At 41.6% G+C, this 27,012-nt stretch overlaps 1 protein-coding gene across 1 annotated transcript; it reads right to left on the reverse strand.

Moving 5' to 3' along the window:
* Window positions 1-1,202: 1,202 nt before the first annotated feature.
* GPR137B (G protein-coupled receptor 137B) lies at window positions 1,203-26,552 on the reverse strand. Its single transcript, XM_054629311.2, has 7 exons — window positions 26,026-26,552; window positions 17,287-17,336; window positions 12,254-12,476; window positions 8,277-8,430; window positions 6,198-6,322; window positions 3,274-3,398; window positions 1,203-1,808 (listed from the first exon to the last, which is right to left on the reverse strand). Exons 1-7 carry the CDS (start codon window positions 26,392-26,394, stop codon window positions 1,697-1,699), a joined length of 1,158 nt encoding a protein of 385 aa, XP_054485286.1. The 5' UTR covers window positions 26,395-26,552; the 3' UTR covers window positions 1,203-1,696.
* Between the last annotated feature and the right edge of the window lie 460 nt (window positions 26,553-27,012).

Here is a 27,012-nt window from a genome sequence, read left to right on the forward strand (position 1 = left end):
TTGTAGAACTCCAAATTGTTTAATAAAATTTCAGTTCTCCTAACCCTGGGTTATTTCTTTTAATCTGACTGATACTTTAATTGGCTTTTTTTCTTCCATGAATATATGTGAAGAATGTAATGTAAGTTTTGGGACAGCAAATAGTTTACCTCTGCTGGAGGCAAGGCTTGTGCTTTGGCTTTCCTACAAAGACCCCAAAACCCAAAGATGCTGTGGAAGTCTTGATGTGGGAGTGGAAGTCTTGATGTGGGAGTATGGCACTTTGGCTTTCAAGCAGATCTGATCAGATCTACTCCCCACCCCGTATTTTTTTACTCTGGGTATTCTCTGTGAAATGTGCATAAGAATTCTCAACTGCTTGTACTTCCTGAAGTCGAGCATGAGGAAAACATGAGGCTTGTCCATCATTTGGGAATGCTTTAGTACACCTCAAAATGGAATACTTATATAGAAGTAAAATTATTGGAAGTAGTATATTTATCTCCTGGGAAAATGTGGTTTGAGTTACAGTATTTGTTCCACTTAGATAAGGAGAAAGAGATGCTGAGGGTGTACAGAGTTCTTCACTGCTGAGAACTGGGCATAATAAAAAGACCTGAAGTATAGACAGGGTTCCTGTTTGCCTTAGATTAGTAATAATTACTTTTAGGCTTACTCTCTGCAACCTCACATCCTGGAACATTATTTATCCACCATTACCCCCCCCAAAGCTCACTACATTTATCCCTGAAGATAAAAGGCTGAAGCACAGCTTTTCTGCTTGCTTGTTAGGCAGAAAGGCACTTTTGAGATTCTACTGCTTTATGTACTTCCGGCTCTTGCTCTATTCCCACACTGCAATTCCCAGGTTCTTTATAAATAAACAAGTCTGGTTTTTTACACTGTTCTATGTATCCCTCTCCCTGGTGAGGTATTTGACTGACTCTTCCATGTAATATATATAGATCTAATTGATGGACATGATTGCATAGCTTTACTTTTTCAAGCATACAAATTTTCAGCTTGTTTTGCACTTCACAGTGCTCCAGTTGCAGCAGATGCCCATCTCCACTCTTATGAGACTGTCCCTAAGCTGCTGAGAAAATACAATTTTCTTTCTTAGAAAAATATAGGGTACAGGTAACTTCTTGCCTCCAACTATCACACCACACTGAGTAAGCAGTGACATCCAAAGAGTAAATTGTGCTCTGAGAACATAGCAATAACTTGAAAAGACAGTATTTAATTGGGTTGATATTGTTTTCTTACAGGCTTTTATGTGCACATAAAAATTGCAACTGTCATGCATTTGAAAAATCTATTCATGTGTTTACAGTATATTGATCATAATCATGTATTTCTAACTATACACAGTGTAAAAATAAAAATACTTAGAAAATAATTATGCCATTTCACTTCATGAAATTTGCTCTTTTAAATTGAGCATAAAAATGATTAAATTATACCTTCTAACAACTCTATTCAAAGCCAAAATACCATGGCTTAGAACAAGGTATTAATTGGAACAGTCTTCAAAGTTTAAATCATTAGCTTATACTTCTCCTTGAACTATGAAAAGCTCATGGTAAGGTTCTTCATTTATGTGTGCATAGGAAAATTTCTAAAAACCAAAAGGTGAAGAAAAGTTGCTAAGCTTTGTTTTTCGGAACATTGGCTTTAACATTGGAATGTCCTAGAACGCTGTAGTTGATTGAAGTTAAATAGGGCTCGGCCGGTCTGTGTCCAGGGCTGGATCTTGTTGGAGGGATCCTATGTAAGCCATGAAGCTGTTGTTCTGATGGCTCCAGTCATAGTAGTCTGGAGAGAAACTGAGAAAGAAAATAGAAGAATTAGTGACTGGCAGATTGATTCTTTAAGCACCTACTTAGAGAATATGGGGAAAATGCAATTATGCAGAGATAGTTCTCATGCTGAAGTGCAAAAATAAAATAAGCCCCCAACCAGAGGTACAGCCAGCTATCTATTTTTCTGATCTGTCAATTATTTTGGCCCAAGTGTTCATTATCTATTTCCTGATTCTCTCAGTTCACTAAAGACCCCCTTCTTTCTGATTTGCTGTTCCAGAAGGTGTTGGAAAATCCCAGAAATGGTGCTGCTTATCCCTGCCAAGTCCTGGCACTGCAAGGGCCTGTCAGAGATCTAAATCTCCCGTGTCTGTGTCCCAGAGCCCAGGACATGGTTTGCAGCTCTGCCATGCTGTCTTTTCTCCCATGAGCAGCATGACACAGTGCATGTGGCTGGTTTGGCTTCCACTGGGAGCTGTGCATGTGTTACCAGTGTGGCTGGCTCCCTGATGGCTCAGTGTGGAAGACAGGGTGATACCAGGCTGGCTCAAAACCACCTCTAGCATTCTCCATGGGCCTAGTTACTATGTGAAAAACTAACTAATGCAGGAATAGGATGACTGATAACTGTAAATAGTGAGTGTGCAACTTTACTGAGCCATGGTCTAGGCTCACAGACAGTGACTACACTGTCTCACCTGAATGAGTGACAAGAACTAGATCTGGGTTACATTAATCTATTCATATCATAGTGTAGCTACAGCAACAGCAAAGGGAAAACACAACTGAGACTCCTTTCAGGGCAGGATAGAGTCCTGTCAGTGCCTTTCCTTCTCTGAAGTGGGTGCTACCATTTTTCATGTGAACTGCTCCTTCCTGGACTGGAATCCTTTCCCAAACATCACACCTGTGCAGAGAAGACAGAATTTTTGTGCCACTTCTGGGTTGTGTGGGATTTCAGCAGTTTGATGGACTTTTCTAAGCTTTCACCATCTGGGAACACTGATGCTCCCTTCATTTCAGGTCACCCTCAAGATATTTAACCATGTTACAGGGCAACCTAAGTTGAAACCTGTGCTGTCCAGCTTTTCCCTGCTCTGCCTGAGCAGGGAGACAGCTGTTTTTCTAGGCAGTCTTGCTCTCAAATTTGAATGAGTAAATGGAATTTCTGAAGCCATTCTTGGAAGAAATAGAGGATGAAACAAAGTTCTGACCTGAGTTTTTCGATGAGCAGTATATTTGTACAATTCTTAAATTATGTAACAATTTTCATTCTTGTGTCTTTATGGTGTCTACAGTGCCCTTGGACCCTCACATTCACTCACTGCTGCCTGTCCACTTCAGCTTCCCCTTTTGCTTCCCCTCACCCTGCTGGGATTTACACAGCAATTGCAGCTGGACAATTCACATCCGTCTTCTGTGGTGTGTCAGAGTTCCTGCTCCTCCAGTTTCTGTTTTGGGCAGCAAGAAGTTCACTGTTGTGTCTCACCTGCCCTGTGCCCCCTGTGGTGCAATATTCCAGGCCAGATCATCGTCACTGTCGTATCTACGGGGATTGTCAAAGAAGTAAGACCTGGGACTGAAGCCGTGGCTTGGGACCATTCCTGCATTGGCCTGAGGGAAGGGAAACCTCAGTCAGTATTTGCAATATGTATCAAATAGCTGTTTATCAATTGCCTGGTGCCTGACTTCCAGAAGAAGTTGCTGCCAACTTACCTCACGGTTTCCAAAATAAAACACGCAGTTTTGCATTTGCTGAAGACAACTGAAATAGTTTTGCATTTACTGTTCATGTCTACCAGCACAATGATATTCATCTCAACAGCTTTTTATTTATCCTTATTTCATAGCTAACACCTGACCTTCTTCTGAAGCCACCAGTCTGCATTCAACCTTTCTGCTGAATTCCTGTCCATCCAGGACACTTCATGCTTTCAGGCAGCTGACCTGAAGTGAGCAACAGGAAGCAGCTAACACTCTCTTCTGGTGCCTTACCTCCCTTACCACAGGAACTGATCATGTTGAAGCTTGGCATCCTGCTTAGTGAACCCACATGTGAAAAGTCCCTTAGGCCCTCACCAAGCAATTTCAGTATCTAATCTATAGTGAGGTTCAAATGTGCTGTGACGGTCAAATCCTGAGGTCAGGTCCTTTGACAAAACAGGGAAAGGAGTGTACATGTAACTCTTTCATTTACAAAGCATTTTCACTTTTTTCCCCTGTGAATCAAAACAGAAAACATACATGATGCAAGAAATTTGTTTGATTCCAGAAACAGCACAGAGGGACATCTAAGAACCCACTGAGCCTCAACCACTGATCCACTGCTCCCATCCCCAGGGAAGAGGGGTTTGCTGTGCCTGTGAATAAGCCAGGATGACATCTTCTCTCTTAAAAAGGAGAGCAGTTTGGTCTCCCCCTTTATTTTATGTGCTAAATAACTTTGACAAAGATGAAATGAGGATTAAGTGCATCTCTGTCATGCCCCCATTTCCAACATTTGTCTGGTTAAAGGTATGGCAAGGTGTAGGGCCACATGCTGCTGTAAACCTGTGTCAGCACCAGAGCCAACAGACAGCTAATTCCAGGCTATAAGCACTGATTATTTCAATGAATTATTTCATGTTCACTGAATTATTTCATATTTAAGTAATGCTGAATGTAAGATGCCTCTACTCAAACTTTTTGTTTCTGAAATCCCAAATGAACCTTGAAACCAAAGAACTATTTCTCAGGATCGTTTATTAAAAATTAAAGAATAATTTTGATTTTTACCTAATCAGACTTGTTGTTATGATTTTTTTTAACTAAAGGAGGGTTAGCTTTAATTCTAACCCCGTGCTTTCTGGCCAAGTAGCAACCTACTGAATACATTAGCCTAAAATCCTGCGGCCCTTGGTCTCCCTCTTGTGGCAACCTCACACTGAGGTTCAGTTTTCTTTTGCTACAATCCCTTCATTTTTTGTTCAGTTCTACTTATTTCTGGTCTTCCAATAAATATTTGTCCCATGTGAAAAAAAAAAAATCTATATATGACCTAACCCATGTGACAAATGATGTTTACCCTAAAAAAGTTATCCATAAAAGAAGTGATACTGATTGCAGTATACAATTGCAGATACTGAGGCGGGATCACTGATTGCCTCTTCTGAACTGCATCTTTATGGAAATAAGGGCTTTCTGCAAATTACAATGCAAAAATATGTTATACATGTTACTGCCATGCTCTTGTGAGGGAATACTGCCTGTTTGACTCCATTTGAGCTCTTGTTTGCTTAGGATTCCAAGCCTTCATGGGATTAGCTTTTCAAAATGAGTGATTAGATCACTTCCATTATTTTCATTCTCTCTGAATCTCCTGCACACTATCCAAACTTGGCCACCAGGTCTAGTCTTATTAAGCCCACTTTAAATTATATGAGATCTCTCTGTGGTCACTTTTCAGAAGAGCAGGATCTCTGGCCTATAATTAAAAACATTTCTTCTCTTTGCAGTTGTCCTGGTTAACTCCTAAGCAGGAGTGAGTCTGAGATGGTTTTGTCATAGGCACTGGGATCCATGGGGTTTCTTAGTGCAATGTCAGGTATTGTTTCCTTGTTCATCTTGGCTATATCATCGTCTCTGAAATGTGCATGAGGATTTATTTATTTATCAATGAGGATAAAGCCCATCACCTTGTCTAGGTTATTCTGTTGTTTCTTTTACTTGTGTATTTACCATTTACACCCCTTTTGAATAATATTAGCTTTGGTTTTATTTGGCCTACAGAAACAGAGACATTACCTCAGTAATCCTAGTGAGGGCTGGTATTGCCTGTGTGCCTGTCAACCAGCTGACCTGGAGACATTGCCTACAGCTACAAAAAAATGCTTGTCCATCTATTACCTCCATAGATATTAAGGACATTTATGGGGAATTATCCTTACAACTCACACTTTAATTTCTGGTCTTCTGAAATAGCCAACAAGTCAGCAAGTGCTTATTATGACCACTGGTCTTTGACTTGGAAAAAATTCAACTATTATTTCATAACCCTGTTGAGCTGTTAGCACACAAGCATTTTCACTGCTATGTGATGAAAGATGCCAAGTTTGGATAACAAACAGCTTTTCCACCAATTCCAATAAAATGCTGCATTAACTCAAAGGGAAGTTGTCTCTACGCTTAAGAAAGTTCCTGGTTTTTTAGATAACCTGCCTGAGAACCTGGCCTTTCTTTCTGGATAAACCTGATGAATTTCTTTCAAGAGGAGTTAGCATAAAGAAGCGGGAAGTTTTGGTTGCTCTTATTCTGCCGAGGACACATTGAAAAAGAGAAGTCAGAATGTAAAGAAGCAAAAGATCCCTCAGCAGCTGAGCCCCTCAGACTTGCCTGGACATTACACTAGCAAATACACTAACAAATTCCACTTACAAGGTCTTTTGTAGGGTTTCGAACACGGAAGAAATACACAACCAAGGAAGTAGGCAGGAGCTCCCAGATGAAAAGGATCACTCCAAACACTATGTAACCTGCATCTCCCAGCTGACATTTCAGATCTGCCTGTTGAAAAGAAAAAGAGTAAAGTGTTTAAAAATAAAGATGGCAGCTCATTTGAAGGTGCAGGGGGCAATGCCAGAAATACCATTCTGTAGAGCCAGATCAACCTGGCTAATGATTAAAGGCATACTAAAAAAATCAATATGCTATCTTGGGTACATGATTTCCCTTTCCTCCTCTTGCTATCTTTCTTTCAGAAATATCAGTTTAATGCAGGGATCTTCTCAGCTTAAAAGCCTGGCAAGCAATCACTTGATGAAGTGATCAAATTCAGGTGATGAGAAACTAGTTTTCCAGTCCCTTTCTGGCTGGAAATAATTGTAAAGGAACAATCAATGGTCAAGGGCATTGCTTTTAAAAATAAAAGGCTTGGGTCTGTTCAAATTGGTGCACATTCTAAGGCTGAATAACTCTGCTGGCACTGCAACATTAGCTGTGATCTTCTCTCTAGATCTCCACCATTGCCTGTAGCTACAGAGGGCAAATCTTGTCCTTTCATGTGTTTTGTAAAGGAGAGAAAAGGATGATGCTGACCGGTGACCTGAGCAATACTACAGTACATTTATTGGGCTGTAATATTAAATGTGTCTTTTGAGCCTGGTACCAAATTGAGTGCCCACTCCTTCATTCCAGGCCCTTTACATATAGTTCAAACAACTTACCCCAAAATCCATGCAACCCTAACATCACAAGCCAGAATAGATGTTCAAAACATGTAGTAGTAACTCAAGGGCTAAAAAGCATTCCAGTGAGCTCCCAGTGAACAACCTCTGCCTCCAGAGGGCAAACAGGACCAAGGAAGTCTGGCCATACCAGCCCCTGTTACTCCAGACTGCAGGAGTCAGAGAACAAGTTGTCCCCTGCAAGGGGTCAGCAGGAGCAGCAGCAACTCCTCAGGGCTCAACAAGAGGGAAATTGTTTGATTCAGGAGAAAGTCAGAGCCCAATGCCCTTCTGCTGTAACCTCTGTGCTCTAATTCCACTGGCAACACCTGCAGTCCTCTTCTCTGCACTGCAGCAGAGGGCTGATTAAAGGTCCCTTGACAGACCCTACTCAACTTACTCATAACAAGGTCCTCAGGGCAATCCTATCCTACTCTTTACCTACTTCTTAATTAGAGTTTTACCTACTGCTCAACAGAAATTTGTTAATGGCTGCAGGTTTGCTTGGCCACCTGGGCAATACAAGGTCCTTGCATGGCTGGGAAGACTGCTTTGGGTCTGCAGGTGCTTGCTGATTGCAGGGGAGACAAGGGATTTTGAGACCAAAAAAAAAAGATACACACGATCCAGACCCTGGCCCAGAGCTGGAAAAATACTGGGACCTAAATACACTCTTCAAAGCAAAGAAAAGAGCTAGATGCTGAAATTTATTAGAATTCAACAAAGAATCCCCTGCTATTTCCTTTAGAGTTTTTATTACTGTTAGTTTGCAGTGTAAATTGTCACTCGCAATTAAAGGTTGGGGAGAGTCAGAGCCTTATCCTAAAACAACAGAAATTATCATGCTAATTCCAGAATTAAAGTAAATAACCCCACAGCCCTGGATGGTAGTGGGAGATGTCATGATGTCTTAGCATGACACTGAGCATTTCAGTGGAATCAAGTACTGTTTTTCTGATTCTCTAAGTACATTACAGTCTTTACAGTGGACACAATACATGTTTTAAGAAAAGGTGCTCTTTCTTTTGACAACAAAATCAAGGTAAATAAAAGATTGATTTTTAAAAATTATTAGTCTTGTGGTTACTTTTTTCTTTTAGCACAGAGCTGGATTTTTTATCCTTATGCCAAAATGATCAGATATTTGTATCTCTGGAGCAAAACAATCTTCATGCCTTGAATAAAAGAAATAAAATAGGGTTTGAATATATTTATTCCTCTTGTGATAGCATTTAGGAAGTCAATCAACAGCTAGAGAATTAGGTTTTCTCATTAGCAAATATTTTCATACTTGCCTGATCTGACACGTTGTACCAATCGTAATCAAAAGAGTTGACTTTCTTGGTTTGGGAAAACGATAAGATGAACAAGTTGTAGCAGGCTCGTGAGGTATAAAGTAGTATAACAGTCACTCCTATGCTTGTCACCTGACAGACAGATGAGCCCTGGAAGAGATTTAAGCACAGGTTGTTATTCATAAGGGAAGTTGAGAACAACTTTGCTTTGCATGGACTTTGAGAGTTGTCATGCTAGTCTGTCTCATGCGATTGACTTTTTGTCTTTCCTTCTTTGGCTAATATATCCTGTTTTATGTATATTCCTGTATTTTATCAGCATAGTGGTTTCCAGGCAACAGTAGCAGTTCCAGCCCTTAGCAAGATGGGCTGTGACTAATTTTTACATTTTATTGAACAAGTGCTATTTTCAGAGCAGTGAAAACACAGAAGACCCACACTTGGCATGAGGTGGAGCAACAGAATTCAGCCTTCAGCTCTGCACTAGCTACAGAGCATCCTGTATCAGATGCTGGCTAGCATGATGCAACCTTGCATCTTTTTACAACTGCTTGCTTTGCACCAATTTCAAAAGTACAGAGCAGGTCATAACAGTCAGCACTTAAACACAGCACAGACAGGAACAGAACATCCTGCCTCAGCTAATGTCAACACAGAGGAGACAAAGTGGAAGCACAGCCTATGAGCTGAGCGACCATGGCAGGGCAGTCAGAGTGGCAGCTTGAGCACAAGGGGAGGAATGAGACTGCAGGGTGAAATTGGAACAGTTCCTAAGCCCTAGAGAGAAGACTGGACAAAGCAGGGGAAAGACCTTGATCCAGTGGGAGGATTAAGTGCCTGACTTGCCACTATGTCAAGTGGACAAGGTCACTGAGAGGGGCTGAGACATCAGCACAGGAGTTGTAGTAGGAAGGAAGCATGGAAGGAAGGAATTCAGGAGCCATGGCTGCAGGGATCTGTGTGAGTCTGATCAGAGAGGCAGGCAGATGTACAAAAATGGGACTGGCTTTGAAAGAAACTCCAAGTAAATTCTTTGTAGATGGCTCTGGAATAGTGCTTTGCACAGCTAAAGGAGGAGAGATGGGTAAATGTGCTGTGTCCATTTAGAGGTAAGTTGCCTTGCAGTCATTTGCTTCTCTAGCCCTGTCCTCTCCCTCTCCTGGCAGAGATTCACACCAGGAGGATGGTTTCCTTTCATCTATGTGAGAGAGACAGGCTGAGAGAGAAGCTGCTTTTCCCTGCCACAGGACCTTTTAAATCAGTGTAGGAGACTGGAAAGTCTGCATCTTATTCCCTCTGCCCACACACTGCTTCCAGGTTTGCAGCTGAGGGTCAGAGGTTCAAAGCACTGTGGTTGGCAGAGCAGACACAGCAGAAGGGCTAAAGAAGTATCAGGGGAAGTCATCAAGCCACCATGTCCTGAATTCCTGGACTTCAGGAGACTACCAGGGCTGCAGTGCTGCTCACCCACGCTGTTGAGTATTAGCCCTGCAGCTTTATTGACCCAGCTCCTCAGTCTGCCCTCCCCGGTGAGCATAAGCTAAGAGAAGCTCAGGGAGTATCAGGGAGTATGAAAAAGTCTGTGGAAAATAAGCTTGCCTGTCTTCCCAGCAAAATAGCATTGGTTCAGTGAATAGCCAGGCTCCGAAAATACCCACTGCAGTCAATGTCTCTGAATTACAGCTGATAACAGCCTGGAAACACCACTGTTCACCAGGCCATAACCTGCAGCCATGTCAGGAGTGAGCCAAGAGACTGCAGCTACTCAGGAACTGAAGCCAGATCCATAGCAGGCAGGGGTGAAAGCTGTGGCAATACCAGCAAGCAGGAAATGCTTTAAAGAGGAAATGTTTGCTAGGCACTTCTCTGTTCTCCTTCGATACTAACAAGTCAGTGGTGCTGTCATGGAAACTGAGGGAGAGAGAGCAGAGAGAAGCTGCTGACTGGCACATACCATAGCCCAGCTCGGTGGCATTTACAGATTGCAGACAGCAGAAGCAAAGAGCAGAACGGGGCTGGTATTTCCCTGTATAGATTTCCCTACATAGCTGTCATTCTTTAACAGTTAATAGTTAAATGTGTAGAGATTTAACAAATTACCACCCCAAATACAAAAAAGCAGATAAAAGTGTCCTGGTTTTGCTTCCATTCACTTCAAATGCTTCAAGTAAACTTAGTGGGTCGGTGAAGGGAGAAGGAAGCAGTGAAAGTAAATCCAGAGGAATCATTTTTCTGTCACAGACCCCTGCAGAAAAGAAGGGGAGCCCCAAGCTGGTCGTGTGTCCCACCAGAGAACCAGCCCAAGGGCAGGGCTGTGCACCTCCTGGGCACTGGCACAGCCCTGGCACAGGGCACTATGATGGTTCCCCATGCCAGGTCATGGAGATGAATCTGTTTTCACATGTGGTCAGAAGATATATACCAGCAAATGGGAAATGCAAATAAAAGGCTGCCAGTACTGATGCCTTCCTACATGCACCACAGAGCATGCATTATCTCAACAGTATTCTGTCATATCACTGCAGAGAATGGATTTTTCTTCTCTAAAATAGTTTTTTGGCATAACAGTAGCAGATAAAACCAGGATGTTTTAGTCACAGCTAGTTTCAGTCATCTGTATCCCGAAATTATGTGCAGTCAAACCCTACTGGAAGTCCTCAGAGGAACTCCCATCTCAGGTCAGCAGAAAGGAGGAGCAAATCACTCTTCAACTCCCATTTCCACATTCAAACTTTCATCAGCTGAGTGTTCTGTCCTTTCCTGTCTGCAGTAATGTTAAGAGATCCTTTGGGCTTTGTGAAATAGTTTGGAGTAAGGAAGGTTGGGTTTCCCACAGAAGGAGAAAACACACCAAAACCAAAACCAAACTAAAACAGAACCAAAGCCTCCTTTAGGTTAACACTGCTTTGTTACAGAGATTTATGCCTCTCTGATTTGCAGCACAAGAAAAACTTTTCTTACTAATAAAAATAATCCATTGCCAGTGCCCTTTGGTCAGCAAATGACAGGCTTGAAAGAAACAAAACTGAGCTGTGTTTTTAAATCTTCTATTCAGTCCTGAACTTTTAGTTGTTGTGCAGCATGGCCGGATTTGATTAAACAGGAAATGTACTTATTTCATCTGATTAGGTAAATGTAGAGAGGAATTCTATGTTAAGGTTTTCTTAATAGCAGTTGAACCTTAAACTTTTAAAGGCTTTGTTGTGGTAACAGCAATATGTTATTGGTTAAACTGATAATTCAAGATTTAACTGTCTTCTGCAAGTGCAAGGACTTTTGAAAGCCCTGTTTCATTATTTATAGATACAAAACATCTTCACTTATTTTATAATAAACACTGCATGCTTATGTGATCCCATCCAGCTTCTTGACCACTGAATGTGTCCAAAGATAAAAACCTACCAATATTTCTTTAAAGAACATCCTGTAGAGTAATAGGAGACACCTTTTAACCCTTTTCCCCAGCTGGCTAAGTTATAATGTATTGTCTTTTAAAACACATTCTCATTATCTATAGGAATATATACAAGAATATGCAAGTATATAAAGGGAGATTAATATTTCTCTGTCTGGCTTATCTTCAGCATGCTGCTACCTTAAACAGTTAACTTAGTCAATGATCTGACAAGCTGAAGGATTTTGAAGTACAGGCCACTTCTATGTTGCAGTACTGAAATGAAGTGGTCTTCAGACAAGGGACCCAGAGAAAGCAGTGTCTGCTTGAAAAGAGCTGTGAGAAACTCCAGCCAAAAAGTTATGCAAAATCTGTCTCAAAACCACATATTTGGGATTACTGGTTTTAACCAAAAGCTCCCTTGCTAACATTTAATATTTAATTCATGTACTGAGCACAATGGCCAGCCAAGCACAGGCTGTGAAGTTTAAGGCCTCCAGCTCTCAGGCTTTGTGGCTTTGCCTTGTACTGCCCTTGTATCTCAGAAGATACTTGAAAAGAACTGAAAATGTACCTTACCTTGGACTCCAAGTAAATGTTGGCTAAAGACATCTTGGAGATCTTATACAGGCAGATGGAGAGTGAAACAGCGCACAGCACAAACAATGTGTCATTAATTGCCACCCGGACAGAGACAATGATTTTTCTCTCTGAATTCTGTGTCCTCACCAATACTGCACATGTTAAATTCACCAAGAGGAAGAGGAGACTTATGAAAAAAGAAGCCAGGTAGAGGGGCAACCTGGGAGAGTGAGAAGAAAACAGTTTTAGCAACATCGTTCAGCAAGTGTCAATCATGAGCTGGAAGTTGCACTCTGGGAAATGAAATCTGCCTCTGTTGGGCTGCCACAGCTGACAGAGTAACCAGGTGCCTGAGCCAAAATCAAAGTGCTCCAGATTGCTGGAGAGATTAACCTAGCCCATTTCAAACCTGTTTTTACAGTTACTCAACAAGCTCTAAGTAAAACAACTAATATCAAGCAGCAAAACACAGAAGACTGCAGCAGAAATTGAACAGCACAGTTCTCAAAAACAACTTAAAAAATACATGCACCTTCTTAGACCGTGCGCTTCATACACAGCACAAACCCTCTGCCTAATCACTCCCAGAAAAAAACCTCTGCCTGGAATGGACTGGTTTTGACCCTGGTTTTACTATACCACCACTGCCATGTAAAGCATCACTGACTGTTAATTTATATCATCAGATATCAAATTAAGGAAGTGTCTAACAGCAGGAAAAATCTCCAGATTACTGATTCCCTAGCTTCCATCTCTGCCTCTTTTGCTAAACAATTTGGTCATGGTCAACCCCTTGAAAGAAACATCAAGAAATTTAACTATGCATATTGATTCTGGGTTGGCATCTTGCCATCTAGGCCGGGAAAAACGCGCTTACACCACCACAGAAGCAGACCTGGAACCGAAATGTGACAGACAGAAGCCCAGGAGTTGGACTGTTTTTATCCATTTGGTTCTTTTCCAACCTACCCGGCACTGATGCGTACAATATAAGCATACCATGTAATCAAGGTATTACATGGTATGTAATTTTTTAATTTATTACTGGTTGTAGTTCCTCTTTATGCCTACACAAACCTGTGGGGCTTTCCATTAGGGAAAAAAAAAAAAAAGAGCATGCTTCCATTTAAAGCATTTGCTTAGTTCATTATCATTGCTGACCAAGGAAACTACTGATAAGATGCATAATCTGCAGTCACTGAACAAGAGGTTTTGGCCCCAGCTTTTCATGCCTGTTGGGAACTTTGAATTTGGCTGAAAACAAACATACAGACTGTCCCTGAGGAATCCAGTTCCAATTGTTTAACAATACTTTACCCAATGGGGATCTTTTCCTTTCACACATTCATATTCTTTTGGGTTAGCATTGTGCAGCTACAAAGCTGAAGCATAGCTGGCTTCCTTTCAGAGGGCAAGAAAGGAGGAATACACCTTTGAGGTATTTTAACTGTGTTACAGGGAGAACTGAGAGCCTAAAAGCTTGTGAATCAAAGCCTTTCTTTCCAGCTATATCTGGCAGTGAGTAAGGATGCTGTTTTTTCCTTGCCAGGCACGGAAATTCCCTCTCAGCAGGAAGATTGTGCTCATTCTTAACTTCCCAGGGCAGGGCTCTGTTTTTAGGATAAGCAGCTGGAGGTAGCTCCTTTAAACCTCATAGTCTAATGCAGGAAGCACTGCACTCCTGAAGCTCCTCTCTCACACGATTTCCTCTGCAATGGTGGTACATTTACAGCTTTTATTAGTAGCTCAGAAGCTACTTTAAATAGTGGTCACATGTCTTCCTTTCCTTCCTCTCCCAAAGTCCCATCTCCAGTCCCCTTGTGGGGGGCATGTGAGGAAGGGCACACTCTTACATCTGCCTTGCTTGTGGGACAGAAAGTACATGCCCTCCTCTTGCTCACCTTGGGCAGAAGGACCCTCTGCTGCAGCACAGCCTGCATGCTGGCATGCAGCATCAAGCTGGCTTGCAACCAGCAAGGCTGAGAGGCTTCCAGGCCAGGCTCCTCCTCTGCAGACTTCAGCAAAAAAAACCCCAAAACCAAAAAACAGCAACAAAAAAATCCCGGTGCTTTCACACTCCCATGCCCACACACTCCCATATGTGCCAGGGTGAGCTGTCGTGGCCAGTCAGCTGTGTAGCTCTTCACACGAGGATCTTCCAGCCCCCATGATGTGGCTGGGGAAATGGCTGCCTGATTTGCAATGCATAGAAGCATTGTTGCTGAATTTATGGAAATGCACTGATAGAGATGCAGACTGTCTCTCTAGGGGAAGGGTTTTAGGATCTCAGCAGATTAAAGGCAGAAAGTATCTTTACAATTCAACTACAAGAGCACCTACAAGGCATGAAGAAGCACATGGAGTTTTATAGAAAACAGAAAAGCAGGGCAGGAAAGGTGTTTCCAGATTGCATCAGTGAAAGTGCAAGTGAAAGTTCAAAGGCGTATTGTGCCTAATCCCCACTTTGGGACTAGTCTTTAAAGGAGCCTTGTGTAATCTGGTTTGGCTGGGGAAGACACATGTCAGGCTGTTCTGTTCCTTCTGTGTCAGGCTGAATGCACCCATAAGTTTTTCTTTGAGCTGAAAACAAAACCTCAGATAAATGCAGTGAGATTTGCCTCGTTTAACAAGAAAATCTGTTTGAAATTACTGTATTTTGTATGCAGTGTTTGAGGCTTGTGTGTAACAAGACATGCACACACAGCACAGTAAGCCTCATCCAAAAACCTGGTGACAGTAAGACATGCCCATGTCCAGGGAGACAGGCAGAAGTACTGTTTAAATATGAAATTGGACAGAGACTTCACCTTGAGCTCTTTTACTAATATTATAAAGGCTGTTCTGAATAAAGTTTGCTTAAGATTCTGGATCCCCAATAGGATTTATAGGATTTTTTTTGGCATCTGAAATGATTTCGATTTCTGAGACCTGTGTCAGTACACAGACAGAAGTCCTACCTCTCAGTTGCCCCATTTATGTTGCCATCATCTGTTGCAAAAATGGCAATACCAGGTAATAGGCTCTCACACTTAATAAAGAAAATGGAGGAAAAAAATGAAAAAGTGAACATTCAGTAATGAAGAAAAATCAGATTCAGTAAGTGTAGATTCCAGACCTGTCTGTAGGCCTTTCATCTTTCCATCATTTATCTCTCCCTCAGGATCTAAGCAACCTGATCTAATGAAAGATGTCCCTGCCCATGGGACATGGGTTGGACTAGATAATCTTTAAAAGTCCTTTCCAACACAAGCTACTATGAAAGTCTGTGTTCTTTCACTAGCTTATTACAATTAATTCATCTGTGGTTGTGCACATATTACATAATTTCAATTGCCCTGTGTAAGATAGGAAATGAGGTCAGCTTTATTAATGTAGCTCTTTTAGACAAACTAACCACACTCATGCTGCAATTGAGATGTTAAAATACAACTGAAATCCCTTACCAACAGAGCTGAACAAGAAAGAAAAAACTAGGCCAGATCCAAGAGTGATTTGTCTTAGAAATCCAGTGGGGAAGAGTCAGGGTGGACGTGGAGCTCTCATGAGGAGGGTAGTCTGTGCATGAGTAATTCTAGCCACAGTACATTTGTATTTAGGAACAAAATGCTCCAAAAGCTCCATGCAGGTTGCTAATGCAGTCACTTCATAGGCATTGACTAAATATCACGAGCTCCTGTGCTTCAAGAAAGACATTTTCAAGCAGTGTTCAGGAATAAAGCCTTGCCACAAGCATCAGTAAGAGATGAGGTTCAAAGCTTCTAGCTCTCACCTCCAAAGCCATGCAGGAACCTGTCCACAGACAGCCCTCCACCACCCTGAGCTGGCTCTGTGCACAGCGATCCTCTTTGTCTCTCTTGCCCATGTGCCCCATCAGGGGCAGCCTCATCTGCCCTGGGGGACCTGTCTGGGGTGTGCTCTGCTTGTCTGCCAGCCCATACTCCTGGATTTTCTTCTCACAGGAACCAGAGTGCAAAAGGGGGGTTCAAAGCTGCGGTTCAGCCTGGAGTCCACATTCCTGAGCCAGCCATCACACTCTGCATTTCCCATGTCCTCCCCAGCCCACCTCAAGCCTGCTCTTACTGTACTGTCCTTATACCAAACATGGTTCCCAAAGCACTTGTTACAGATGATTGCCTCACAAGCTGTATGAAAAAACAGTAGGATAACAAATTTCTAGAGAAGGACAGTGATAATATTTGCCCTGTTCATACAGTACTATGTTCTCCTAACAGCAAGTGACAATTCAGATTGCAGTTTAAATTATTCTGTTTTCCTATCCTGAATTCATATTGTAAATTCTTTCTTTAGAATGGAGACAACCACTCTCTCTCTCCTCCTTCTAAACAGCATTGCCCAACTTTTAAGCATTGGCACAACCAATATTAATTTATTGAGCTCTTCCTGAGCTTTCTGGACATTACTGCCCTTTGGGGTTCTTTCAAATACATCCTGACAGCTTCTCCTCCACAAGATGCCAAATGAATCTCTCCACCTAAATGTAAATCTACCATAACCTCAGCTCTATGGAGTCAGGGGAGGCTATTATAAGCTATCAAACACATCACGAAATTGAGTCCATTCTCCCTAGCTCTTTCTCTTCACAACTTGTCCGTCATCTTCCCAAAACTTTTAAGACTTCTATTACATTGACGTCACAGGTTAAAACTATCCACTCCCACTCATTCCTGTCAAAAAAACGAAAACATCACTCTGCTTCTTCAGCACTGGATCTGAATTTACCTAGTAAAACAAATGTTAAGAACCAATAAGCAAATCCCCAGGGTGGGTGTTTTCCACTTGCATTTGAAATATTTGCTTTTGAAATACGTGACTGTCTAAAAATGATCCCTGTGTTGAGAAAGGACACAGTCCCCTAAAGGTCATAGGAAGAAGGTGGCTTCAGAGCCATCATCATCAAACATTGGTATACAAATATGAATAGCTGAAATATGAGCATCACAAATTAGAAACTATGTTTCTCAAACAGTAGGGCTCTTCCCTCCCACATTGAATGTTTGCAAAGTTCTTACCTGTATTTCAGTAGCTCTGGGGAATATTTTGACTTAGCTTTGAAAATCACCTGCAAAACAAAAAAATATTGCATCAAACACAGTATACATGTCAGCAAAGAAAGACAGTGTGAGTCACAGCAATTCTGTCTCACAGGCCACAAGATATGTCATGACAGGTTTCATTACATAACGGATTTGCATGGATTGCTTGCCCATGGCAGGCAAGCTCTAAGCAAAGTACTAGAACCACTCAGCAGGTGATCAGATGCACTTGTATACAAACTGCCTACACTATTATTTTCACTTATTCTGGTTTAGGAATGGTTTAGGAATAAGGTCCTTTATACCAGTATTAACAAAAGGATCAATGCCAGCATAACCATACAGGGAAACTATTGTAGGCTCTTGCATGACCTGACAGTACATGTCTCTCACACAGACCAGCTCACACCAGGCCAAATGTTCCCCTGAAGAGCCTATCATAGTAACCTGGCCTGAAATTAGATATACACTTTCACATTCATGTTGCATTGCCAAAAATATACCATTGAGAGCCAAACTCATTATTTTACTCTGAGGTATTATTTGGCGTCTGCTGACTGTCTCTTCTCTGTACAACAATACGTGCTTTTACAGAGGGATAGCTCATGCCCAGCAGCTGGCTTGCTGTACCAGAAAAGATCAAATACTGACAAAGTTTTCTGTAATGTAGCGAGGAGCCATCAGTCATAGTTGTTTAACCATCATCAGAAATTATACAAAAATATATTACCATGTTTTGTATCTTATTTATTAAAAAATCACTTGAAAGTACCACTGCTTTTTTACAAGCTAACATGGTTTCCAAACAAAAGCTTAGTTTACAAATGTTGCAAAACAAAAACTTAGTTTACAAATGTTCATTTACACCAACAACAAAGCACGCTGGTTACAAGTACTATAAAAACCTCATGATGTATGACTTATTCTGGGTAGTTTCCCAATCATTTTCTCCTCAAGTTCTGCTATCTTATCCATTTACCTTGGTTTTGCATGCCCTTTAGTTATGTTTGCATAATATATTCTATGATGATTATGCTTTCCCAAGGAAATAGGACTTAAATGATCACAATATGACTGTAGACATGTGTCTGCCTGTCAGTCTCTTTATCTGGCCTCTACTGATCTTAAAATACTTCAGAAAACTGATGGGAAAATGCTTGAAGTATCCTTTATCATCCTTCTAAAAATCAATTACTTAAAGGAAAAAAGGAACTCTATAAATATATCTAATATATGTCCTCTGTCAGGAGAAGCCTACATAATGATTCTACAAATCACCCAGTAGGAGAGAGTCTGCATAGCAAAATATTGTAAAAAATTCTCCAGTTATGGGAACAACTGAGAGTCAATCATGAGACATAGATCTGGAGAAAATCAGGCTCAACTTGTTCCAGATCTCCTGGAACAACTTGTCATTTAACTCCTATTCACCATAAACAGCTGCCTTGACATGGAAATTATTTTTGTGATGCATCAGCTTGCTTAGCATTAGCTGAAGCAGCAGAGAACAGGGAGTTTTTCAGCAAACTGAGAATAAAATTGAAAACTTGGGAGAAAAAAGTCTGTAAAAATATTCTGCAACCATTGATATTGTTTTCAAATAGATAACATCTCTGATAGTATCCCTTATTGAGGAGTTTTGTGATTCATTCTCCAAATTCCTGGATCGTGAAATCTCACAGGAGTTCAGGAAGAAGTTTTATGTTGTTTTATTTACTTGCTTTTGAAAGGAAAGGTACAAGGGGCTTGCAAATATTCTGCACTTCTGCTGTGCATAAAGATTAGCTGTCACTTTCAGAGAAGGGATGAGGTTCAAAATACTTCTCAGATACATTTTGTACAAGATTTATTGCCTACCTGCTTATTCTGGAAGGAAGGGAGGAAGCAGATTCCTGACCTCAATGAAACTAAACGAGTAATCCTTGTCTCTAGGGTCATTCCACAATCCTCACCTATTGTGAGTATCACTTATACACATTCTACCATTAATTATGACACCTTTCAGGAGTTGCACTGAACACAAGAGTTCAGAGCCTCTGCAAAGAACTTCACAAGACAAGCAATTTCCAGTGGCAAGGAGTTGTTCTGGTTTCACAAAACCTAGCAAATGTCAAGTTCCTAAATACCATCTCCAGTGGCTCCCCAAAAATTATCTGCTCATCCCTATTAAGTCACAAGGTACTGCCACATAAACCAATCCAAGACCACTGTCCAGCAAAATCTCCATGGATAACTTAGGTAAAACCAAATGTGATGTTCCTGTTGCAGATCCAATGGGATCTCAAGATTCAAGATCCCCAAAGCAGCTGTTACTGTGGTTCTGCATTTGGTGAACCTGTTCCAGGTGATACATGTTCTGAAATTTTCAGAGCAAAATGACCATTAAGAAAAAGAAATAAGTACTGTACCAAAAAAACCCCAAACAAACAAACAAAAAAAAAACCAACTAAAAAAAACCAAACAAACCAAAAAACTCCTACAAAAACAACCAAACCAAACCAAAAGGATGCTACATAGAATGAAAGCTACACTTTAAGGCATGGAGAATTCTTACCAATTCACTGCTAGGCAGGAACACAGGCAGCCAGATTCTGCCACCTTTGCTTAAAAACTGATGAGGCTTTAGTTCATGAGTTACAGCCCTGCTGTAAGCAATGGGATTGTCACAGAATAAAGGGTTGTTCAGTGGGAGTAAGGATGTCAGGAGCTGATCTCAATATACCTCACATGCGTGGGTGCAGCTTTTTGCTTTTAGCATTTAGCTCAAGAGCCTGGTTGCTCAATGGCCCCTCCTCGCAGCAGTGTTGAGAAAACTTCCAGTCAATATCTGAGTCATCTAAGTAAGTCTTCCAGCAAACCAGAGCAAACCAGACTATTCCTAAGAATAGACTAAACAGCAAACAGAGAGCAGGCTGTTTTAAAAAGATCTTTCAGAGAGGCCCAAGATGAACATGGAAAACGCAGTGAAAGTCCTTGCTAATTTTCTTATGTCTAAAGGGTTACTTTTTAGACGTAAAAGTATTTCCCCTTCTGCTTGTTCTTTGAAGGAGAAATATCCTGTTTTGACTCTCTGTTTCTGCCAAAGGGTTGGAAACCTCAAATGAGATTCTCACACTCCCTCCTCCACTCCCCTGAGGTATATGTCTGGCATATAAAACTGCAGCAGTTCAAAAGGACTCCAAAAATCCCTTCAGACAGCCAGAGAAAATTCCCATTGCACGAACTGATGTAAACAGCTGACCTTAGAGACATTTTACCAGGCCCCAGGAGTGGGGATGGCATGGGATCCATCAGCAGCTTGGCTGCAGACAGCTCTGGAGAGCTGCTGGGCAGCAGAGCAGGCAGACTGGGCCAGGCTGTTGTAGGTGATGGGGGTTCCAGCTAATCGGGAGCCACTTTGGCTCTATAAGTATCAGTGAAACAGCTGTCAAAGCCAAGACAGATATTCCCAAAGCAAAAGGAAAATAAAATCTCCCTGGAGCAATTTTCCTGTCTGTGCTCTGATTTAGCTGAACTGATGTGATGACTGGCACAAACCTCTCCTGTGCTAGCTGATCAATTCACTTTTACAGGAGCTGCAGCTCAGCTTACCAAAAAGCCTCAGATATGTGGTAAATGCTTGCGTATGTCTCAAGCTGGCCCTCGGCACAGGAATGAAGTTCAGCTTTATTTACCACTTCTCACTTCAAAAACCCTATAAGAACAATATCATGCATTTTTCCTTCTCAGTTCCTTTCATCACAGTCCCTCTCTCCTTCTGTCACACTCCATGCAAACTTCCCTTTGAAACCTGAAAATAATGCCACAATCTCATCATCAGCACATGTACCTTTCTTCAGCTGTGTATCTTTCAGTCCCAGGCCCACCTTCCCCTTCCTCTCCTTCTTCCATGTTCATTCTTTTATTTGGATCAGATTTCCCAAAACAGGCAAGTTTTCCCTCTACTCTCTAAATTCTACACAGCTTGTAAGGCCTACAGACATGGGCAATGTGACTCACTACCATCCTCAGTCTTCCACAAATTGGTAAAAATAGTCCTAAAAGGACAGGGATGATTGTGGGGGCTGACAGCTACAGTAAACTTCCAAGAGTAGCTTTCCTATCAAATTATTTTCTAAGTCAAATGACCTCATCCTTCATGTCAGATACTGACAGCCAGCCAACCTGCAATTGCAATTTGTCTTCTGTAGATACAATAGTAAAGGCAACATTTTACAGCAAACATATTTGCTAATGCTTTACCATATGTAGTTAGACTCCTGTGTAGTTCTATATATATCTAAATCTTGTTTTAAATTAATAATAAGCTTTATAAGATATGATTTATTAATTTTGGCTAAAAAAATAATCCAAAATAAAAAGCCCTCTCTGTTCTCTGACTGGTGAGAACTTTTGAAATGCTATCCTCAGTAATTAGAGAATGAGGAATTTTCTCCTCCCAGAGCTACCATTTACTCTGGTTCCACTGAAATACATGAAAACTTTCTGAAAGCCTTGTGCTGTTTTTACCTTACCCTGCCAGGCATGGCCAGCTCCCCTCAGAACTCTCTTACTCTGTACAACTTCTCTTCATTTGAAAGTCCCTGATTTTATCAGCACTGCCTGGGAGGCAGGGTAAGTTTCTCAATCCAGATGCCAAAGAAAAGGGAAGATGGTTAGGGAGGAGGAAGGAGAGGTAAAATCTGCCTACCAGCCTTCTCCACCCATACTGTCTCACAGCTCTTTAGCTCAGCACTACTTGTCCTTGATCCTGGAGAAGTTCCCAACCTGATGACAAAACCTAGAGCCCACACAACTGTTTTCTGTGCCTGGCCACAAGGGATGCCTGGGATTTTCAGGGAAATTTATAGCTCATGGTCTTTGGCCCTGACCTTGTTCTTTGAGACTGTAACCCTCCATCCTAGCCTCTCTCCTGCTTCATTTGTTTTCTGTTCCCCAGGGAAATGCAAAGCCTGAGCAAACAGGACAAAGTGAAGCAAGTCCTTCTCTCCCACCCCTCACATGCACCAGAAAAGGCAACTTTTTTTTTTTTTCCCAGAGCCTCTTTACTCTTTCACTCACAGCACTAATTGTAAAGCCTGAGGACTCATCTCAGTGTCCCCTTGTCAGAGACAGGGAAGATTTGAGGACATAAATAAAGAAGTGTCCAAGTCCTGAAATCCTCACATTTTTCATTAGCCTGGGATGCCTCACTGTGGGATCCTCCACTTCTTTCCCTTTAAAGTGGAAATATGTTGTTATTTATCAGAAAATAAAACATTTGAAGCTGCATGTGTGAGGCAAATATCTCTATGAGATTTTTGGTCTGGAGGTGGAAATACACCTTGGCTCCCTATGTGGTGGATCAGGATCAGGGGGCTGTCCTGGTATAGTGCTGTTACTTGCTGGCGTTGTGCTACTGTTTTACAAAAGTGTCACTGGATCTCATCTTCATTTGAGATTTATTTTAATGATTTCCAAGTAGGCAGAGGGCTTCCCCTCCTGAGAGCGTAGATCACACTATTATTTTTCTTTAGAAGGAAATCAATACAGACACAGGATTAATAAATTCTAATACATTTACTTATTCCATTAAAAATCATATTCATTTTCTCCAGTATGGAATCTCTGAGAGTAACCAATATTCTATAAGCCTTATCTGCAGCACCCTTTCTACATGCCCTAAGTAGGGTAATACAACTGCATCAAAGGACACTGAACTTGGCTCTTAACCCAAAGATCCCACTTTGAGTCAAAACTATTTTGATTCTAACTTCTCTTTTGTTCATAGTTTCCCTGCTTTAGCAACCTGCTCCAACACACTAGAGGTTCTTCTGCTGCAGCTGCTGATGCTCAAGTCTGGGGACAAAACTCTGCTGTGCTGATGTCATCAGGGTTCAATTGTCCGGCTACACATGAAACACCCCTGAAATTCCCTATGGCTTTGGGATACCTATTAAAAAAGAGAATAGTTGTGGCTAACTTTCCATCAAGTTCAAAGGTGCTTGTTATTTGAAAAATGCCCTCTGGCACTTGCCAAATGAGCTTTTTGTTTGGCCAGGAGGATTTGCAATATTTTTTAACCACTTTTTTTCCTCTCACATCTACATTTATCAGTTTCCCTAGCAGTGCTACATTTAGGAATGGTAGGTGCTCTACAGCAGATAATAAAACCTACAAATTCCAGAGACCCATGGGATCTCTTCCAGTGCTCTGTACCTATACTATACACTTCTTTCCCTCTAGCTAAGCACCAGTGAAATAGCAGGGGTTTCATGCAATGAGACACAGCTGCAGACCCTTCTTGCCTGTCTTCTAGAGAATAAAAGGATAAAAGCTGTTTCTAAACAGGTCTGTGAAGTTTTAAGCCATTACTGAAAACAAAATTTTCTCTCTCCACCCCTTTCACACTAGTTCTTGCTTGTCTACTGTGGAAAGCTAGATGTACATTATATACAAGATGCTGAATTTCAAGCCAAACCACCTTTTAATGGTTAGAAGTAAAGAATTAATAACAGTGAATTAAAAATACATGCACTTATTTTGTCATGCATTCGTAGAATGGCTGTGCTTGTATTTCTTAAACCTTTGTTTCAGGTGGGGAGATATTTGAGATTAAATTTCACTGACTGCAACTAGCTCTAGAGCAAACAACAATACTATTCTTAAGTCTTTCTACAGTGGCCCAAGGTATTTAAAGTTTATGACGCACATCACAAACTCTGAAAGTCCCTTGCAAATATTGTTTCAAAAGCCTCACAGCAGCTCTTCAAGACACGTAACTATTCCACTCTTTCTCAGAGGGGCTCAGAGGAAGATCAGGAGAACTCAGAATGACAAAGCAGGAATTCTGTCTCAAAGGCAGAACCAACAGCCCTAGCTTTTTTCTGTTTTCAACCACTGACTTGTACTTCCTGCACGCTATCAGACAACAATGCTAAAAATAAGTGAAAAGGACAAATGTCTGCATTCTGTGTGCTGCCTTTTCAGATCTTCAGACAAAAGGAATGCTACCTGCAGCACTAAGCCTCCTGAGTGCTGACACTACTGCACAGACTGCTGTGCCCCCCCTGTGCTCCAGCCCAGGCTTCTCTTGGCCAAGAGCCAGGATGCTGCATCCTGCCTCCAGGCTTCCACAGCAGCCCCACATGCGTGTCTGAGGGAAGAGTCTGACCCCAGGCTGTGACTTAGCCCCAGCACTGTGATGGGGTGGACTGTGTGCTGATGGACATTTGACCCTGCAAAGCTGCACAGTTATCAAATGACTCTCACAATAGCTATGGGATAAAGCATAGGTAACCATATGCTTGAGCTGGATTTGAGTAGTATGCAGATGAAAGGTTCTTGTAATCCCTTAATATATCTCAAGTACCAGGGAGTGGAGCAGGGTGAGTTAGCAGGCATTTCAGACACTGAATCCATGAAAGCAAACCTAAGCACAAAACTGGGTATGTGGTTCTAAGTATTTAATACCCTCTACAACTCAAGTGATCTTCTTACAGCTGTCATGCTTACCATTGCTGCTTTTCCAGCTCTGGGATAGCAGCCCTTGCATGCAGCCTAATGTCTCCAGTCAGGCTGTTCAGAATTGATAAGGCCTGTCATCACTACAGAGCACTGTTAAACACCATGGGGACTACAGAAGCACCAGCCCCAGGCACCCAGCTGGTTCCAAGTGGAGCACACAGCAACACCCAAAGCATCCTGAGCAGTGCCTGGTGTGCTTCAGGGCTGGCTGATGCTCTCCTGACTAACTGCTCCTGCACTGGGAAAGTGGACTTTGGTCAGGGCCACATGAGTGCAGGCTTGGTATCCTGCTCCAGGCACTGCAGTGGGATTGAGGAGGTAAAGAATCAGTCTCTGCCTTCCTGCAAGTTTCCTGTGAGATCTTAGGCAAGCCCAGCAGCCTTTTTTTTGTCTCAACATGCCAATATCCTGTCCTTCAGCAAGATCACCATGCTCACCATAAATATTTCCAAGCAATTCTAGCTGCAGCAACCTGGAGCCCTGTGCAGCTTGACTCATCTGACTTCTTAGATGTCCATGGCACAGATACACTCTAAAGACCTCTTCCTGAAAAGGAGACACTATTTCCTTTACTCCAGTATACAGTGAATTTACCTTTACATCAGAGAGTCCTTGAAATAGAGAGTGTATCTGTGCACAACACTTAGCAGTTATTGAACAGAGTCAAAGCTGTTTGTAATACAGATCCTAACAGGAATTTAGGCCCACAGTAGTTTTCCATCAACAGTTTCGATTGTTATACACATAATAGAAACCTCACTGAGAAATGTCGGCCAACTTATGAAAAAACTGGAACTGGGGGTTTGTTGCAGGCAAAATCAGACATTACAATTCTGACTGCACACAGAGATCAAGTCTGGTAAGACAGGGGGCTCCTAAAGTCTAATAACAATAATAGAGCATAATAATAAAATGACATTTTGGGTGTCCAAATTCTAAGCTCTCCCATTTTTTCTCCAATCTCTGAATTATTTTTATAGACAGTAGACGTGTTAATTTATATTCTCGCAGTGATCACTTCAGGCTCTGGTTTCATTATAACACTGATCACTGGCATATAGACCAGAAGTTAAAGTACCCAAATAAACAATTGAAATTTGCTTTTTGCATTGCCAAGGTACATTTGTAAATTACATTTTTCTCATCACGTTCACATAATAAGACTTTACCATTCAGCTAGATTTAATCAACTAAATATCTATTGCTTACCTGTGTGAAGTAAAGATTCATCAGGGTCAGGGTGAAAAACTGGAGGCAGACTGGGAAGCAGTAAAGAAGCCAGAAGATGAAGGGGCTGAGAGAATTTGCTGTGACAAAGTCTTTGAAGTAAAATGAAAAGAGCACTGTCCTAAGAGAGGCCCAAAACAGGCACAGAAACAGAAAGACAGTTTGGTAACTGAACCTCTTGTGCCTGTAGTGAAGGACCAGCCAGAGCTGGACGTAGATGAACACAAAAAGCAGTGAATAAAAAACAGTATATACAATGGTCAGGCCCAGCTTCACATACGGAGGGACAGCTGGCGTCAGGGTCGGCGGAAGGGTGTCATTTTTCAGTGGGTCCCACTCAGGGGCCTCCATTTGATATCGGGAATCGTCAGAATTATTTAAGTTTGGCTGCCGCTGTTGCCTCCTCCTCCTTCTCCTTTCATCTTCCTACAGCATAGGAATCAAGAAAATGAAAGAAAACAAGCTGCACTTCCTCTTTGGCAGCTCACTGTGGGCTGGTAGCACATGATCACAATTCAGAATGATTCATTAGGACTGCCTTTGTCAGCAATTGGCAGGGAACAGCTCAGAAAGCTGCTCTTTGCTGATGTCTCTGCACAAATCTTTGCCATCCTTAAGAAACAAAGAAATCCACCAGCCCCTGAACGATTTGCTGCTAATTTTTTTCCTAAGGAAAATTATCTGGATTTTAAATTAGTTAAGTAATGTTCTATTTTTTACAAGAAACAAGTACCTGACACTTTCCCAGTGGCAGACACATAATATCTTTGTAGGATTTTTTTTCTTGTTTCCTGTTTAACAAGTACTTCATTTAGCTGCATTTTGTTAGAAATCATTTTAAACACCTTCAAATACTCCTGAAACTCAAACTGCTGTATTAAGCTGCAACAGCTCAGCTTGCCATTGCAGAAAGCTTTGTGTTTATAAAGAGTTACACAATTGGCACAGCAAATCTAATATATTCAGTTT

Source organism: Agelaius phoeniceus, chromosome 3 (genome assembly GCF_051311805.1).
Source record: "Agelaius phoeniceus isolate bAgePho1 chromosome 3, bAgePho1.hap1, whole genome shotgun sequence".
Taxonomy (NCBI): Eukaryota; Metazoa; Chordata; class Aves; order Passeriformes; family Icteridae; genus Agelaius; species Agelaius phoeniceus.